The sequence below is a fragment of the Drosophila novamexicana genome, unplaced genomic scaffold (genome assembly GCF_003285875.2).
Source record: "Drosophila novamexicana strain 15010-1031.04,08,12 unplaced genomic scaffold, DnovRS2.1 tig00000564-arrow-pilon, whole genome shotgun sequence".
In the NCBI taxonomy this organism is placed as follows: domain Eukaryota; kingdom Metazoa; phylum Arthropoda; class Insecta; order Diptera; family Drosophilidae; genus Drosophila; species Drosophila novamexicana.
This window is the reverse complement of record NW_020824810.1, coordinates 2,653,678-2,670,274: the sequence shown is the minus strand read 5'-3', so window position 1 is coordinate 2,670,274 and position 16,597 is coordinate 2,653,678. Positions and strand designations below refer to the sequence as shown.

The following is a 16,597-nucleotide window of genomic DNA, read 5'->3' as shown; positions in this document are numbered from 1 at the left end:
GCGGCAGCAGCAGCCAGGCAGGAAGCATTTATTTACAGTCGACAGGGCTCGAGCCTGCGAGAGCAGCCCATCAATCAGTCGGCAGCAGAAACGGGCAGAGAACGCTGCTTCAAATTCTGGCCTAAAACCTAATTACGCCAATTCAAATTCGCGCCTACTTTTGCCTGACCAAAAAGCCTTTTCTTTAAGTTAACCTTTATCTGCCACACAAACACACACACACACACGCACGAATGATTTGCAACTAGTTTTTCATTTCTACAACATTTATTTTTTGTCTCTTCTACACACTGCTTGCTCCGCTTCTCTCTGTCTCTTTCACTCCAACGCGAACTCGTCCGCGCTTTCAGCATGAATCGCATTATGAAATCCAAAGAACGCAAACAACTGCAAACATGCCGGGATCACAAGGCTCTCCAGGTATGTACCATTTATTTATATAAATATATATATATATATATATATTATATTTATTCCAGCTTGTGGGGGGGCTTGGGTTGGATTTGCCACTGCTAATGTTGTGCTTTGCGTGCTGTAGTAGAAGCTGCGAGGGGAGCTCTTGAAGTTATCAGCTTTAAAAGCTAACAGATTTGTTTGTTTTTCGTGGAAAACAAATGCTCTGCGCGGCAGCTCCTAATTAACTTTTGTCTAGTTCGAGCTTTGTACATGATATTCCCATAAGTTTTGTAGAGTAACCTCCTTGGAGGTCCTCTAGAAGATACAAACATTTCAGCTTCAATCTCTTTGCTTTCACCTCGCAAGCTAAACATACCCCACATTATTTATGTGAAATACATTCTTGATAACCTCTAGCTTTTATAGACTTGCATATTTCAGCAATTCACAGTTTAAATAGGGCGTATAAACCAAATATCAAGGCTCTACCATTAAAAAGAGTTCACTTCTTTCAGTTCTTGGAGCTATTAGAGAAGATAATCTACTAACCAGTCTAAGTCCATCCAGTTCTTAAAGTTGTCGAGCTATGCTCCAAAAGCCAAGTCTCTAGCTGAGTTTCAGACAGTCTGGAAGACAGTTGGAGCAAGTTTTGACAAGTTCAAACTGCTTGAGCCACCCTCGCCGTGCACAGCATGTGGAAAATACAATTTGCACTGTGGCAAAGAGTTTTCAGTTTTTCCGCTTAATGTTTGAAGTCGTGGTTGGAGTCTGTAAGTCTGGACTGGGGAGGCGCGTATCGAAGACGCAAACGCAGACAAAGACGAAGACGAAGTCTCAACGAACTCATAAATAAACGCATAAATTCATTTTTAAGAACAATGTTTCCCCTCGCTCCCATTCGGCGCATACAAATTGTCGCTTATCTGGGCCGGCTGGACGAGATGGGGCTGAGGCTAACATTGAGGCTGAAACCGAAACAGAAAAAGCAACAGCAACAGCAACTGCGACTAAGGCTGAGGCTGAGACTGAGACTACGTGTTGAAATTGTTTTGCCTGGCACACTGTTTTTTTATATACCCTGTAGCCAATGCAAATGGGGGCAAAATGGCATAAGGAAGTCTTCAATAGGCAGAAGCTGGTGTCTTCGACTTTGTATAAATACAATATAAAAATATATGGGTTCTCACATTTCAAACGCAGAGGAATTTCATTTCTTCTATTTTGAAAGTATATCTTGATTCTGGCAAAGCATGTTTTCTGCTTTTTAAGAGTTAGAGCTAGGATTTTTTTATTTTTAAATACTTGGCTGTTATCTATAAGTCCTGAAAATTTCATAGCTTTCGGGGAATAAACATTGAAGTTATTAAAGATTAACTTTTTTCTATGATCAAGAGAAAGTTGGGTATATTCCGGTACAACTATTCTCCTCCTTTCTTAGAGCTAGAGCTAGAATTTTTGGAATATACATATATTTAAGCCCTCAAGATCGGAGATGAAACATTGAAGTTATTTAAGATTACGTTTTACCTATGGTAAAAGTTCGCTTTTAGCTGGGTATCTCCTCGTCGAGCACTCTCCTCTACAAAACTTCTTATTCTATTTTCTTCACTTGTGCGTCTCTTACTTATTTTTTATTTTTGTGGAAATTGATTGAGCGTTTGCATTAGAGACGCTTCACTGCGCTCCAATGCGGCAAAGGCTGGCCCACGACCCACTCCCAGTTTCCAGCTCCCCAGCTCCAGGCGGCGCACAGTGGGTGGCTGTTAAGATTTGATACCAAATTGTTTTAACTGAGCTTAAAGCTAAGTTAAACTCATTTTTTTTGTTAAAGCGACTAATGAAGCCCAAGGTTTTCCACACACATTTCAAACTTACGTTAACTCTCAATAGCTGCATTGACCTTCGCGCCAGCTAACAAGACGGAGATCGGGCCGGGGGGAGGGGCAATTTGGATGCATGTAACTATTCATTTAGCACTTCAGTTTGTGGCCAGGCCAAGCGAAGTGTTTCATAAATTGAGGCAATGGGCGACCCGCGTCAATGCAAGTGTGACAGCTTAACTGAACAAGCAAAGGCTGCAAGCCGGTTCGAATCCGCTGTTTAATTTTACTAGCAGATGAACCTTGAAGTAAATTGGGAGTCCAAACAAATGGAGCAAGCTAAAGCCAAGCCGATCCATGATTAAAGAAAGCCACGACTCGAACTTTGTTTCTCTTTGGTGAGACGTTGGCTCGTCCCCTGCATTGAACCAGCGACTACTATTTCTTGTAGCTTAAAACCACGCTCAAATCTAATAAATCTCTTTCTTTTCGTTTCCTTCTCCTGCCTTCGCCCAGACACGCTTCGCGCGCCAGGAGAGTCTACTCCACACGATGCAGCAAGAGAATCGCGCGCTCCTCACTAGGATTAGGCAATACGAGCACTGCCTGGACGATGTGATGCGCAAGGTTGTCGATGCGATTGTCGCCGAGGATAATCTCCGCGAGGAGGTGAGCATGCTGAAGAGTCGCGTGCGCGATCTGGAGGCACAGAATGCGGCGCTGTCGGCGAGTCCGGTCAAGGGACGCGACGAGGGCTACTGCACGATGAGCAGCGGCCAGCCGCAGCCGTCGAATGGTCATCTGGAGGATTTGCCGGAGGAGCCGGAGCAGTGGCTGCTGCCAGCGGAGCCCTGCTCCACGGAAATGGAGGACTGGAGCATGTCGCAGGAGGAGCTGGCTGTGATAACCTTCGACGATGAGCGCGAACAGCTGCAGCTGCAGCGCCGCAAGCGGGAGCACGACTGGCTCTGGCCCTCGAGCGACTTCATCAATTCGACAACCGTCGAGACCGACGACTCCGTTGCCGATGGCATTGCCCAGCTGCTGCAGCAGAAGGTACTTGCTGCACTGCCTCCAACGGGTTTCCTTTAACAAAGATTTTCAATTTCTTGCAGCTCGTCTACTCGGAGGATGAGGAGGTGGCCTGCACGGACTTTACCAACGATTTTTACAAGCTGGTCAACATACGCTCCAATTCATCGCGCAGCCTCTTCTCCTATCTGGAGGGCGAGACCGACGATGAGGATGAGGACGAGGAGGACGAGCAGGACTCCAGCATGTCGGAGAGTCAGACCAAGGCGCGCGTCAGTCCCACGCCCAGCGAGGCGGGTCGCGCACAGCTGACCAGCTGCTCCTCCAGCGAAACCGATGATCACTCACTGGCCCAACAGCCGGCGCAGGTGGTGGAGGAGGAGGAGCACGACTATGCCGTGATCGAGGAGTGCCGAGTCGACGATGTGCCGGCGCCTGCTCTGAACGAACAGCAATGCATAGCACAGATCATCAAGAGCGAACTGCGCAGGCCAAACCCCGTGCTGGTCAAGTCGAAGTCGGTGCTGGAGGAGCAGGAGCCCACCTGCATACTGCGCCACAATCAGCGGCGCGAACTCGAGTCCAGCGTGGTGCGCAGCGACAGCATCAGCTGCGCTCTGATGGCCAAAATGGCCAAGGAGGCGCCACCCGCGCCGGCGGTGGTATCCAAGCTGAAGGAGCGCCTGCTGCAGCGGCATGCGCCGCCGGCGCCGGCCAACTCCTGGCGGCGCAGCAATGGCTGGAAGCGTGTCACCTCGCCGGTTGCCGTTGCACCAAAGAAGGTAGGTGACTCACCTCATTTTGAAAGAGATTTTTTTATATATACATTTGCCTTGCAGGAAACAAAGTCAACGGAGTTGCCAAAGAGCTGCCAGCAGAAGGCGCCGCCCACACGAATTCCAACGTGCATACACACATCCTCAACATCCACGAGCTCATCCTCCAGCTCCTCGTCGCCATCGTCACCGTCGCCACAACAGACGACGACGACGGCGACGCCGCAGAAACCGCCAGCGCAGCAGCAACAGCAGCCACAGCGAAAATCCAAAATTCCGCCACCCGTTCCCGTGCGTCGTTCCTATGCCAGCTAAAAAAAAGAGATGCCACGCCCCCCCCCCCCCCCCCCCCCCCCCCCCCCCCACAAACATAATCTCATACGAGCGACAAAACAGGAGCCAAATGCTCCGCAATATATTTAAACATTTAAAAAGACTAAATTGTGATATATATTCAAACTAAAACGAGAGAGGAAGAGAGAGAAAGGGAAGCAGGAGCAAACATTAATTGTGCATTCACGCATCAGTGTTGCCAATATAGCTATATTCCAGCTAAATGTAGCTATTTCTGGCACATCATATATTATAGTATATACATATGTATGCATAGGTTTTTTGGATAATGTTTATATATTATGATTGTTCCAATGTATTCTCACTCGCTCGACCTGCTCTATACGCTTTTGTAGAGCAGCGCTCGCAGCGTGCCCGAGACGTATGTGTTCCCAAATTGCATTTCCAACCGATAAAAAACTTCAGAAAATTCAAAAAAAATCTATATAATCTGTATACAATATTTGCATTATTTCTATGGAATAGCCAAAACTTTGCAAAGTGTAAACTAAACTAAAACTAAAGCCCAAACAGACTACTCAAACTATTAGCTATCGTACAGAAAAGAATACTTATATATATATATATATATTAAAAAAATGTAGTCTTCCGCACAAAATCAAGTGTATTTAGAGCATGTACTAATTATATAGATTTGTAGAGAGATGGGTGAAATGCAGCAACAAAATATAAAGCTACAATAGATATACAGATATATATATATATATGGTTTCGAAGCGAACGTAAAACAAGGCGACAACAATAAACTGTAAATAGATATATATATATATGTAATACAGCTCTTCTTCTACTCTCTAGTTAGTCTCTTTAAGTAGCAACCGATGTGAATTACTGGCTCGGTTTTTGCAATCACATCCTAAGTACGAGTTATATATATATACAGTATATACGAACTATAGCGAACGCACTACGCTCGACAAATGAGAAATTATAAATTTAAGCTCGTATAAAACATTATAAATGTATTTTCTTAGCGTAGCAAGTACAAAAGTAAACAATAAACAAAAAGAGTTACGACAAAATAAATTATTAAACCAATTAGCAATGTGTTTGCAATTAACAATTGTATAAAAAATAACTAATAACTATTGCTTTCATATTTTACAAGTATAAACATAATCTTACAAAAACATATTTAAAAATGAAAACTATTACAGATAGAAGATATTCATTAGCCTAAGCACTTGACCAAAATAAGTTCTAAACGTTTTTGTAGCTGGAAAGCGTTTAAACGCAGCTCGGGCTGGCTCAGCCAGCAGCTTTTGTACAGCTCGCTATAAGCACTTTCCAGGCACGTGGCCGGAATCGTTGATGGATCATCAAAATACTCTGTTAATCTCGGCTGTTTGCGCTGTTTATGCCGCTTGTGCACACGTCCATGTGTAGCATCAAAGCTCAGATTGCGACGCGCCTTTTTGTATAAGTCTCTTGAGAGCACCACGTCCAGATGTGGATTTATTTCATTCACGTAGCTCAGATCCGTAGCGTTACTCCTCCAGCTCTTGGCACAGTAGCACCCGTTCAAAGGCAGGCCTAGCTGTAGGGCCTCGAGCAGCGCAAAGTTATCGGGGCGCAGTTCGTGTTTAACCACCTGATATGCAATGGACTCGTTGCAGTTGAGCGTATAAAAGGGCAAGCGGCGAGCCTGCAACTGCCACATGCTAATGCCCAAGGAGTAAATGTCCGATGCGCTGCTCAACGGCGCCGCACACAAAGCCTCTGGCGACATGTACCGCAGCGTGCCCTTTGCGCTGCTCGGCTCAGCACACGACTCGCCCATCCGAATGGAGCAGCCAAAGTCGCATAGCTTGCAAATATAGCTGCGCTTATACTGGCCCAGTTTGCCAAGCCCCTTCGACTTTGTGCCCAGGGCAACGAGCACATTTGATGGCTTCACATCCAAATGCAGCAATTGCCGACGATGACAGTAACGCAAAGCGGCCAGAATATCGAGCGATATGCTGAAAAAGTACACAATATTATAGATGTAAGTATGAACATATATATAAGAGCCCTGCATCGAGTCAGGAACATGGTCGAACCGACCTGAGCAGAACGAACTTCGTTTGTATTCATTTAAATACTTTTTTAACCGGCGCAAGGCTCTTATATGTATTCAACTGCAACTCTTACAGCACTCTGTGCACAAGCGGAAGCGTGAGCGTATCTGTGACACGCTGCAGGCACAGCCCAATGGGTCGCTCCATGATGAGCAAACCGAACTCTGGCGTGGATTCCAGTTTTATCAGTCGCACAATATTCTTGTGCTTCCAGTTCAAGACATGCGCCTCATTGTGCAATGTGGAAATGGCGCCGGTTTTCACTATTTTCAGGGCTACGGCGTGCTCTATTAATACATCAAATGATTAAATGGCGTGCAAACGGCAGACATTTCCTTGGCATACCACGATATATGGCTTTGAAGACTGTGCCATAGGCGCCACGCCCCAAAATCTGACACCTGTTGGGCCTAATCGCCGGTGGGCCATCCTTGAGCAGCTCAGTGCGCATTGGTGTGGTCAACACCAGCGCATTTTTTTTGTTAGCAGCCTTTAAAAAAGACCTGCAATCGGGTTTTAATTAATTTGAAATGCATTTAATTCGTGTTCTTACATTTTTAAGATGCCGTTATATGTCAGCTGATAAAAGTGTGACAGTGTTGCGATCGTACTGAAATAAATACTAAAAAAAATACCGCAGTGTTTTAAAACTATAGCAGGCTTAGCTTCGTTATATTTAGAGACTAATTAATGATAGTACACACTCTTTTACTTAAAGTAACCGTTCACAATAGTTTTTCTTTTTTTTTTTTGTTGTTTTTTTTCTTAAGGATGCTTCGAATTCTTTTGCTCGTTTAGCACACTGGCAGCATAAGCCTCATACTACAAGTAAAAATGGTAAATACAATAAATATATATAACACTTGATGGAGGCTTCATTTTGGGCTTAATACTATAAAAATAAATAAGCTTTATGTATCGTCGTCTTCTGCTTGAATTTCCGAGCTAAAGTTTCTAAGCGCGCTCCCCGTGTAATCTCTCCGTCTCGCAGCGCAAGACCTGCAATTGAAAAAAAGGATTCAAATAATTATATAATTTAGAACGCCGTCATGATGTTGTTGCATTGTGAAACCCACTCGAAAGGCATCTTGTATTTTGTCAGTTATGAGTTTTCGTGCCACAGGCTCCGGCACACGTGTATCCTTAAGGCCCTGCACAAATGCGTTCAGATCCAGGGGCTCGCCAATGTTTATGGTGACCTTCTTGCCCCAGTGCAACTTGTACGGCTCCACATTGGGCAGAACACTGTCCATGCCCTCGTGCCACATGGGCACAATGATCGGTATGCGTGGCGATTCATAGATTATGCGACCCACGCCCCATTTCAGACGCAAATCCTCCTTCTCCATGTTCACCTTGCCCTCGGGAAACACGTGCACCCAGTGACCCAAGGCGCACTTCTCGATGCACAGATTGATTGCCTCCTGGTAGACGCCATGGCCCCGCACAACCGGTATGCATTTGCCTGCAAGCCACACACAGATATGTATCAATTTAATGATTGTCTTCTAAATTAATGGTTAAATATATTTTAGGTAAATGCCTTCACTTACCGTACATAAAGAACATGGCGTGCATCTTCTTGGTGAAGCATATGTCGTGGGCGGCCATGGACCATCTGATGCGAAATGTATTGCACACATAACGAATGGGCAAAGTGCCCCAGATGCCGGGATCATCGAAGCAGGAATAATGATTGGAGACGGTCACTAAGGGTATGCCCTTGGGTCGTTTGGCAACAGCTTTCATTAGACGCTCCTTGTTATGGACTTTCGTTTTATTCATTAGTACTGAGGAAGTCAACAAACGTAGCGATTAGCTCTTATATCATAATTATAATTTTAATTGTAGGAGAGTGCCATTTTTGACAATGCTCGACTAGGAAATACCTTGCACTGCCACAAATTCTGGCAAATTTTGCTCAGTAAGAAAACAGGAAGAACAGAAGCATGACCATGATGGTCCACACAAGGCAAATTCGCGCCAAAAATAAACACTTGGTCTAAATATGTACAAGATAAAGTGAAGCAAAAATAAGAACGGCACGCCGAGCATTAGGTACTCGTATATCGAAAGATATAAGAAAGACACAAGTTAGAAAGGATTGCACAAACTAATTTTACGACCGAGCTAATTGATGGAGTATGAAGCTGTAGTTAAGACTTTGCTTGCATGGTAAAGCTATGTATCTTGTATAAGCAATGGGTTTTATTGTCTAATGCCTGGTTTAATTCACAGCAGGTTACCTCAAGCCTATGTCACGTGTGTGCGTGTGTGTGTTTTGCTTACCTAGGACAAACTTGCTGATGAGGCCAACGAGAGTAATCACCAATTGACTGGTTATAAACCATAGCTTGGAGGGATTGCGCAGCCGAGGAAATATCCAATCGATGGGATAGGGTATTTCGACGCCCGATGACATGTTCGACGATGTGGAGCCCTTGCTCTGGGAGCTGCTTTCCTGTTGTTTCAACTCCTTTTCCGTGGACTGCCTGATGCTATGCGATGATAGATTTATGTGCAGACTTTCCGTCTGCACTGACTGATCTCTCTGCTGCGGCATCTGCGGCTGCGGCGGCGGCGGCTGCAGTCCTGGCGAAGATCTATCATCGGGCAGTGGGCGAGCCTCGGGGGCCTGGACGTATAGCTGTGTATTGATCAGAATGGGGTTTAACATGGCACCCAAGCAAATTCAAATTGCCACCCACGCGGCGACCTTAATCTATTCGTACATATGAAAGGTCAAAGACTACTTTTCTTTCTGCTACATTCGAATTCGAAAATGTTTCAATTTGTTGCTCGTTGACAACAATTTGAGCAGCTGGTTTTCTTACAGCAAAAGGGTGTATGGGTTTTGTAACAGGCTTAAGAGATTTCTCCAAAAGCCGAATCGGTCTACCCAAGTCCGTCAGTCCCCACGCATAACCCGTCGATCTCTAGAACTAGATCTAGATCCTCATATTGCTCAAGTTTGTTTTAAACTCAACGACAAGATTCCCGACCTATGGAATCGATAAGAATCGAGGGTATACCACGGAGTATACGACATGCTAGTTTTTTGGAAGCCTCCTTCGTTTCCTTCCAAACTAAATTCATTTCCCTGCCTTAATACAATAAAAGCTCCTAGAAAGAAAATCCGTTGAATGGGGCATTATCCAGAGAGCAAAGTTTTTTAGTGTCCACCTGTTTGCTTACGTTTTCCGACAGGGACTGCCGTTGGACGGACGCGAGACGATTTTAACAAAAATTGTACATTTCACAAAGCATACAACAAATACGTACGAATTTAGGCATCGATAATATATTTTTGTGTTTTTTCATATTTCATCTTTGACATATCTTTAACTCTTAGGACCAAGAGACTGTTCGCTCACGCGAGCCCTCACTCTACTCAGGCACTTTATAGTTCAATCAGAAGAGATTTCTTGTTTGTTTAATTGACTCGCCGTCAATTAATTGAAAATATTCGTACATTCGCAGTTGTTCAATTAGATGCGGCTGATGCTGGCTGTTGCCGTATATCATACGAATTTTAGGCGGAAGAGATAGAACTACGCGTTGGCAACTTGAAAGTGTAACTGACGCTTGGTCAAGTACGTTTAGGTGCGTGCAAGGGCATCCAAGAGACAGAGAGAGAGATGCTACTGAGCGAGTGAGAGAGTAGCACGAGCCAATCCGCAAGCACTATCAGTTGCAGTGAAGGCACGTTTTTAGAGATTTACGTTGTGGCGTAGCCGAGCATGCACCGAGAGATAACACCAACTGTTGCAATTGGATTTCAAATGGCGCGCTCATGCAGCGCAGCCCTGGTCTGTGGTGAATTTCGCTGCGGTGAAGAAAAAATAAGCTGACACGTGCCTGGCTAAATGCCATATACACAAATACATACATATGTGGAAAATCAATGATGGGCCCAGACTACTTTAAATCACACATAAACATATTTTTATCAATAAGGATTTGGCTTAGCCTTGACTCTTACCCGCGCGGCCAACATGTACACATGCTGGCCATATATGCTCCGTGGCAGGTGTTGTCGATGCCAATGCCAAAGGCTGCGCGTGGCAGTCAAGTTCACTTGATCAGGCCTTATCCGCCTTAAATTTGCACAAATAGCCATCAACATGGTAAACACTTAATTTTTTTGATATGCGTGTGTGTGTGTTTCTGTGTTTAACTGTATAAATATATATATATATGTATGTGTGTTGTGTACTGCACCCGCGGTTTACATAAGAGTAATTTATCTTAGCGAGCCACACTTGCAAATTTTGGACTTGCGCCGCAACAGCCGACGTCCAGGTTAGCTTTCAGCTGGCCAATGTAAGCGCATTCGGGCCCGTGCAGTGCAATTTTGTGCCTAACGCGCACTTTAGCTGTAGCGCGCATGTCTGGGTTAAGTGCTGTTGCCAAGAAAGCAATACAGTGTAATCTGGGCCAAAAAGGAAAATGAAATAAATTGAAAATTTTCTTTGTAAACAAGACCGAAACAGCTGTGCGTTTTTGCCATTCACAGGTTCCAGTTACATAACACAGTGCTGCCAGATGTTTTAAATTAAACCAAAAAAACGAGTCATAATATATATTGACTTAAATTTGGAAGTTTATATTTTTATATTAGAGTGAATTAAAAATACGTTAATTTCAAGTAAGAGCAAAAAGCATGTCACGCAGCGCACGCCCTCTCACCTCAGCCCGCGTGCTGCACAAGATCAAGGAGCTAACCACGCCGGCAACCGATGGCAACTTTGTAACCAATCGCAATCCTCGTAATCTAGAGAGATTGCGCATTGCCTACAAGCCTACGGGCTATCATTTGGAGAAACCAGGACGTTCATACTGGCACACACTTGAAATCAACACCAGCGGACGCTATGTAAGTGCCGACTTGAAGCATTTCGAGAACGGCACCATCCTTAGCGCCAGCACCTCCGAGTGGGCAATCAAGCAGCAATTGTACAAAACGAAGGACACCTCGGCATTTGTCAATCTGGGACGGGTGCTCGCCCAGCGATGCCTGCAAGCTGGCATTACCGAAATGACCTGCAATGTGAATGCCGTGGCCGGCAGCAAATTGGAGAAGCTGCTCCAGGCAGTGCAGGAGAACGGCGTCAGTTTTCAGGAGCCGACCAGACTACCAAATACCCATCCCTGGGATGCCTACAGGCACGAGAAGCCCTGGGAGGTTTCTGAACAAACTGCAACTGTAGCCACGAAAACAACCGATGTTAAATAAAAACAACAAAATAGCTTTGGGTTTCGTATCGTTTAGAATAAACGTTGATATTTTTATGCTAATTAACAATGAAGCAACATCATTGTTTTATTTAAAACTAGCTGCAGTCATTGGAACCGCTGGTCTATTCATATTTGCCCTTGATGTCCTTCCAGAGTTTCTGTAATAACAAAATATGTTCGTGAGTGCACAATTCAGTCTTACATAAGCAACAAAACTTACGCCTTTGTTGATGGACTCGAAGATCAGGTTCGAGCCGACGTCGATGGCTCGCTCAAAGAAGAAGGCTGATGCGAATATGGCCACAGCGTATGTGGACGTACGCTTGAAGAGGGTATTGTAGATAACCTTCATTTTAACAAGACTTTCAGCAAAATTCGTAGTTTTCTAGGAAAATTTGCAGTCGCCTCACACGCCAATTTAACAGCTGTCACAGACAAGTGTATAGCAACGTCAAAAGCTGAGCGTTGTGCGTTTACAGCACTGAAACTGGTCGAGTTTGCGTAAAGTGGCAGCCTTATTGTTTTTCTGTTAGGTGGCAAGGCTAGTGAGATATTTTCATCTGAGTCGTGTTTCGACAATTTCTAAGATAAACTTAAAAGTGTGACGAAGCAGCACGCACAGCCTAGTCGCTGCATTAGTTTTTCAATTTAGCGTCAATTATATTTCTATATTTTACACATAATGGTTGATTTAACCGATGCCGGCTCACCGTTCCAGCAGTCAATACCCAATCTTGCATTCTATGTGCCGGCTGTTGTTGTTTTTGGTTTAGCAGGTGAGTCTTAAATGCATCCCATAGGAAAGCATCGTGTTGCGTCATGCATGCAATAAACCAACCGCCCCTCCTCCCACCAACCCCAACTATCTACTCGCCAATGTACACACTGTGAACAATATTAAAGCCGCACTGCCAATTGGGTCAAAAGCAAACTTTCACCACGAAAATACAACTAGAATTCAACTGCTGCTAATCGCGCCCCCTCTGCGCCGCTGCCACTGTTACGTTCTCTGTTAAGCTGTTTTGGAAAGCCGTTATCTTCGTTCTTATTGGAATATATATATATATTTGTATCTCTAAAAGTTATTCTCTTTTTATGTGCGTGTGCATACGTGTACTTGACGTGCTCTGCGATAACGAGTTTCCTTTTCTTTTTGTTTCGCCTACGTATGCAACTTTTGCTGTTCAAATTCGAAGTGATAAGTGCCGCAGTGATAAGAGCCCGGCAAACATCATTGGCCACTACCCATTGATTGGGCCAGTCAATGCGGTTGGACACGTGCCTCGGCAACACTCGAGTTCGAGTTCGATTACTGCAAGATGCCTTTTGTTTTAAAATTGGCTTTTACATTTGTATCTTTTGCTATCCTTCGATTTATTTAGTCCTTAGCTGCATGCTCATACTCATTGGTTATATATTTAGGTTCGTTTAGCTGATAAGCGTGGCTCTTCAGGCCGCATAATGAAGGCATCTTATCGCACATTTAGTTGCTGCTTATTCATTATTAACTTACCTTTAAAGCAGTAAATAATACAAATTTGTCGAAGAGTAAATACTCTTTAAGATGGGTTGCGGTTTTGCCGATATAGGAAGAGAATGATTCTTCCTATATGTCGTTAATATATATGGTATATCTTGATAAACAGACAAGTTTTTTGTATAGGGTATTTCTTTTCGACTTATCATATCTATATGATATAGTGATATTGTGAGATCGGCCGATTCCGACATAAGACTGCATAAAAGACGATCCTGTGCAAAACTTCATGACGGAAGCATTTAGACTAAGAGACTAGTTTGCATGGAAACAGACAGACAACTATCACTAATCAGGAATATATATAAAATTGTTGAGGTCCGGGATGCCACATTTTTAGATGTTACACATTTCAACAATAAGTTATAATACCCTCAGTGAGTGTATACTAAATATGCTGACGCCTTACGCCGGACGCGAAAAGCAAAATATAAAGCGCAGCGAAACAAAAAGCAACTGCCGGGCTCTCGTATATATCTCACAAATAACGAAATATAAGCGGGCTGATTACAAATAAGTGTCAATTTATATATTAGATTTGGTTTTTAGCGTTCAGTTTGCCAAAGCAGCCGGCGATGCAGCACGTTAATTGCGCTGTCATTTCAAAATATACATAAATTACGTCAAGTGAGTTTTAGGCAACGAACGGAAAAAAAAAGAAAGGTAAAATTGTAATTCAGCTTTTTAAAAAATAAAAAAAGAGTTTTTACCAACTCGCAGCCGGTAGGATTCGAACCTACGCTCCCAGAGGGAATCTGATTTCGAGTCAGACGCCTTAACCACTCGGCCACGACTGCTGTTGACGAAACTCGTCTAAAATGCCATAAGAGGGCATTGCGTGCGCGCGCGTCTCGTTTTGCCACGTTGAATTTTGTATTGTCATAAATCAATTTAAATCGTGTACTTTATTTGCGTTGCCAATATTTTTCGTTTCTATATGCGCCTAATAATTAATATAAGTGTTAAAAAAAGTTAAAAAATGCTGCTGCATGCTATAAATAGTTTTCCAGTCTAGTTAGTTCTATAAATACGCCTGTTTTGGAGGCTTTGATTAAACTCTAAGATTTTATAATTTCCACCCTATGCAGACGCAATAAACCGTTAAGCAAGCCCACCCCGTCAACATAACGTTAGTTAAAGCACAAGAAAATATGGCAGAAGACCCAATAAATCAGCAGGCATTTGCCGAGGATGTGGCCGCTGCGGCAGCAGCTGGCGGGGATCAGGGTTTCGCCATGCCGCCGGGTTCGGGTCCCGGCTCCCCAGACTTTCAAATGCCCAGTGCTGAGGAAATCTGGAAAATGGTTGAATCCATGGAAGGCCTTTCCGACGCTGAACGTGCCGAGCTGCGCGAAAATATATTTAATCCGAAGCCGCCATCGCCGGAGGATTACATGCGATACGGACATCCCGGCCACAGTTCCCGAGAGTATTTAGTATTCTTTGTGATGATTATGCTAATACTGGTCGTCTTTGGTAAGCTGAGTTCTTCCCAAAAGCCCCGACAAAGCCCAATGACCGACCTCGCTCGACAAAAATGCCACCTCCCAAAAACAAACAGCACACATATATATATAGATATATATGTATATATCTATATATATTTGTATATGTGTGTGGATAGTGTGCGCTGTTAACATACTCAGACGTAAACATCGTTTAGAATGTTGGTTTATAGGTGTTCGATTTTCGATAAGATAGGAGAAATCCACCACAAAAAATTGTAAAAGCGGCAAATCATAACGACAAAAGCTTTGGACACTGCACGTTGTCAGACACCGGGCTATGCCGATTATCTTAATTTGTTTTGTCATCACATTTCGTATCCAAAATTCTCTAGAAATAGTACACAACTATGAGTTCGGGCGAAGAGTCCATTGTTGAGCAGCTAAAGCGCTCTGTGGAGGCCTTGGTCGCTAAGACGGGGCCGCATAGCAGATTTGCCGAGGATCTTATACAGAAAATTGGCAATCTACAGGCAAAAATGGATTCGCTGACCGAAGGCGATCGCCACAAGTTTCTCAGCGAGATGAAGGGCTCCATTCAGGACGCGATTGTGCGCATCGAGCGCCGTTTGCTGCAGCATTCGCACATTGCCCAAACCTATACCACGTCCATTGTGGTAGCTGTGATATTCCTTGTCGTCTCAGTAATCGGTTAATTCTGCACCCTTGCATCCATTTGAATGGCACAAGCAGACGCTAACGAACTCTTCTGTTTACTCTTCCAGCTCTATTTGGCTTCAAGCTGTACAAGTCGCTGATGGAGAAGGAGCTCAAGAAGCGGGAGAAACTGAAGAGCAAGCAGCAAAAGAAGACCAAGAAGTCCAATTGAATATTGGTGCACAGCCCCATATATTGCCCATAGCTTCTGATACTTCCGGCTCCTTCCGGCTGCTGGCTCCGAGCGCAGACGCTGTGCAATAGATTCTTAAAATTTATATTAAATTGAGTATATATTGCGTTTTTCTTTTAAATGATAATCAAAATAAATTCCCTGTAAATGAATAAATAATTGTATATCCATGTACGTATAGCATTATGCGCATTAACCAATATACAAGTTATATAGTTTAAATTAAATTGAAGTGCGTGTTTATTTCACAAATAACAACGACATTTATTACCATTAAAACCAGCCCTGACATTTCGTGACTTGGCCAAAACTTGTTGCTGGCCTCCTAACTATTTTGCTGCCTGCCCCCCCTAACTAACTTTATGACCTGTCGACACCCAATACACATTGTCGTTGCCATGGCAAATAAATAAATCGTTTTGTCGAAGCTCCTTCCGTCAGCTCGAGGCATTTTCCCTACGCTTAGTTTCTACAAATCATTTTTGAGCAACAGATCGTCTACAACTAAAGTATATATATATATAATATATATAATCAATAATGGCTTATTCGAATCGTGAGTATAATTGCATATGTGTGTAATGCTCGTCTGATGGCCTGTCTCATATTTCCAGGTGGTTTTGATTTCTATCTGCCGTCGGGCGGCTGGTGCAATCCAAAGGATGACATGTACTTTCGGCGCAGCGTCGAGTGGGTGCCCGTGCGCAGCGCTGGCATTGGACGCTCCTTTGCGACTACCAACGGCGTTATATATCCGCGGGTGATCGGTTTGTTGCCACGCTACGGTGGACACGTGCCCGGCGAGATATATAACGTGGGGCATTCCTTTGGGCGTTCTACCGTCGACGCCAAACGCTGGCTGGCCCTGCATCATGAGTAAAAAAAAAAACTCGAAGCAATATATAGAAACAAAAATTCCAAGCTGCATAAGCTCGTTATAAATTATATAAAGTATTTTAAAAATTGAATAAAATACAAGTTAGCATATATGTTAGCTGCATTACATTCAAATTTAGCGCCTAGCTGCTG

The 16,597-nt window shown here is 43.9% G+C and overlaps 7 protein-coding genes and 1 non-coding gene across 15 annotated transcripts in view; 4 read left to right on the top strand and 4 right to left on the bottom strand.

Annotated features, from left to right (window-relative positions):
* Positions 1 to 4,343, top strand: part of LOC115762171 (uncharacterized protein DDB_G0284459) — a 47,459-nt gene extending 43,116 nt beyond the window's left edge. For all 3 annotated transcript variants that reach the window (XM_030704288.1, XM_030704287.1, XM_030704289.1), the window contains 4 exons: positions 351 to 420; positions 2,733 to 3,272; positions 3,332 to 4,030; positions 4,088 to 4,343. In XM_030704288.1, the coding sequence (XP_030560148.1) occupies positions 351 to 420; positions 2,733 to 3,272; positions 3,332 to 4,030; positions 4,088 to 4,339 (1,561 nt within the window). In that variant the 3' untranslated portion in view covers positions 4,340 to 4,343. The remainder of the gene's footprint in view (positions 1 to 350; positions 421 to 2,732; positions 3,273 to 3,331; positions 4,031 to 4,087) is intronic.
* A 59-nt stretch (positions 4,344 to 4,402) lies between these two features.
* On the bottom strand, positions 4,403 to 7,101 carry LOC115762475 (serine/threonine-protein kinase mos). The gene is made up of 4 exons (XM_030704694.1): positions 6,992 to 7,101; positions 6,784 to 6,941; positions 6,512 to 6,725; positions 4,403 to 6,339 (listed from the first exon to the last, which is right to left on the bottom strand). Coding segments are annotated over exons 1-4 (1,164 nt in total). The 5' UTR covers positions 6,994 to 7,101; the 3' UTR covers positions 4,403 to 5,549.
* Positions 7,102 to 7,178: 77 nt separating this feature from the next.
* LOC115762474 (tafazzin homolog) lies at positions 7,179 to 10,900 on the bottom strand. 2 transcript variants are annotated; one of them, XM_030704692.1, is made up of 5 exons: positions 10,421 to 10,900; positions 8,728 to 9,085; positions 7,992 to 8,228; positions 7,515 to 7,903; positions 7,179 to 7,437 (listed from the first exon to the last, which is right to left on the bottom strand). In XM_030704692.1, exons 1-5 carry the CDS (start codon positions 10,562 to 10,564, stop codon positions 7,393 to 7,395), a joined length of 1,173 nt encoding a protein of 390 aa, XP_030560552.1. In that variant the 5' UTR covers positions 10,565 to 10,900; the 3' UTR covers positions 7,179 to 7,392. The 2 variants fall into 2 exon arrangements, with proteins under 2 accessions (XP_030560552.1, XP_030560553.1); XM_030704693.1 differs by lacking the exon at positions 10,421 to 10,900 and adding an exon at positions 9,634 to 9,727.
* Positions 10,901 to 11,019: 119 nt separating this feature from the next.
* LOC115762476 (39S ribosomal protein L18, mitochondrial) lies at positions 11,020 to 11,716 on the top strand. The gene has a single exon (XM_030704696.1). The coding sequence runs from the start codon at positions 11,102 to 11,104 to the stop codon at positions 11,672 to 11,674; it is 573 nt and encodes a 190-aa protein (XP_030560556.1). The 5' UTR covers positions 11,020 to 11,101; the 3' UTR covers positions 11,675 to 11,716.
* Positions 11,690 to 12,132, bottom strand: LOC115762478 (cytochrome b-c1 complex subunit 9). The gene is made up of 2 exons (XM_030704702.1): positions 11,897 to 12,132; positions 11,690 to 11,834 (listed from the first exon to the last, which is right to left on the bottom strand). Exons 1-2 carry the CDS (start codon positions 12,026 to 12,028, stop codon positions 11,799 to 11,801), a joined length of 168 nt encoding a protein of 55 aa, XP_030560562.1. The 5' UTR covers positions 12,029 to 12,132; the 3' UTR covers positions 11,690 to 11,798.
* An 86-nt stretch (positions 12,133 to 12,218) lies between these two features.
* On the top strand, positions 12,219 to 15,751 carry LOC115762477. Of its 5 annotated transcripts, none has more exons than XM_030704697.1 (3): positions 12,373 to 12,452; positions 14,302 to 14,689; positions 15,444 to 15,547. In XM_030704697.1, exons 2-3 carry the CDS (start codon positions 14,365 to 14,367, stop codon positions 15,545 to 15,547), a joined length of 429 nt encoding a protein of 142 aa, XP_030560557.1. In that variant the 5' UTR covers positions 12,373 to 12,452; positions 14,302 to 14,364. The 5 variants fall into 5 exon arrangements, with proteins under 5 accessions (XP_030560561.1, XP_030560557.1, XP_030560558.1 ...); XM_030704698.1 differs by lacking the exon at positions 12,373 to 12,452 and adding an exon at positions 13,734 to 13,876; XM_030704701.1 differs by lacking the exon at positions 14,302 to 14,689 and having other exon boundaries at positions 12,219 to 12,452; positions 15,444 to 15,732.
* Trnas-cga lies at positions 13,929 to 14,010 on the bottom strand. Its single transcript has one exon. It is a non-coding gene; the product is annotated as a tRNA-Ser (tRNA).
* A 272-nt stretch (positions 15,752 to 16,023) lies between the features above and the next one.
* LOC115762264 (UPF0605 protein GA14893) lies at positions 16,024 to 16,515 on the top strand. Its single transcript, XM_030704425.1, has 2 exons — positions 16,024 to 16,124; positions 16,183 to 16,515. Exons 1-2 carry the CDS (start codon positions 16,109 to 16,111, stop codon positions 16,446 to 16,448), a joined length of 282 nt encoding a protein of 93 aa, XP_030560285.1. The 5' UTR covers positions 16,024 to 16,108; the 3' UTR covers positions 16,449 to 16,515.
* Positions 16,516 to 16,597: the final 82 nt, after the last annotated feature.

Coding starts and splice junctions, on each gene's coding strand:
- LOC115762478 (XM_030704702.1), bottom strand. CDS start 12,028: ATGAAGGTTATCTACAATACCCTCTTCAAGCGTACGTCCACATACGCT. Junction 11,835..11,896: donor TCGAGTCCATCAACAAAGGC/GTAAGTTTTGTT, acceptor TTGTTATTACAG/AAACTCTGGAAGGACATCAA.
- LOC115762476 (XM_030704696.1), top strand. CDS start 11,102: ATGTCACGCAGCGCACGCCCTCTCACCTCAGCCCGCGTGCTGCACAAG.
- LOC115762475 (XM_030704694.1), bottom strand. Junction 6,726..6,783: donor CTTCAAAGCCATATATCGTG/GTATGCCAAGGA, acceptor ATGTATTAATAG/AGCACGCCGTAGCCCTGAAA. Junction 6,340..6,511: donor CCGCTTGTGCACAGAGTGCT/GTAAGAGTTGCA, acceptor GTACTTTTTCAG/CATATCGCTCGATATTCTGG.
- LOC115762477 (XM_030704699.1), top strand. CDS start 14,365: ATGGCAGAAGACCCAATAAATCAGCAGGCATTTGCCGAGGATGTGGCC. Junction 14,690..15,443: donor GCTAATACTGGTCGTCTTTG/GTAAGCTGAGTT, acceptor TTACTCTTCCAG/CTCTATTTGGCTTCAAGCTG.
- LOC115762474 (XM_030704692.1), bottom strand. CDS start 10,564: ATGTTGATGGCTATTTGTGCAAATTTAAGGCGGATAAGGCCTGATCAA. Junction 8,229..8,727: donor CATCAGCAAGTTTGTCCTAG/GTAAGCAAAACA, acceptor TGACTTCCTCAG/TACTAATGAATAAAACGAAA. Junction 7,438..7,514: donor AAATACAAGATGCCTTTCGA/GTGGGTTTCACA, acceptor TTTCAATTGCAG/GTCTTGCGCTGCGAGACGGA.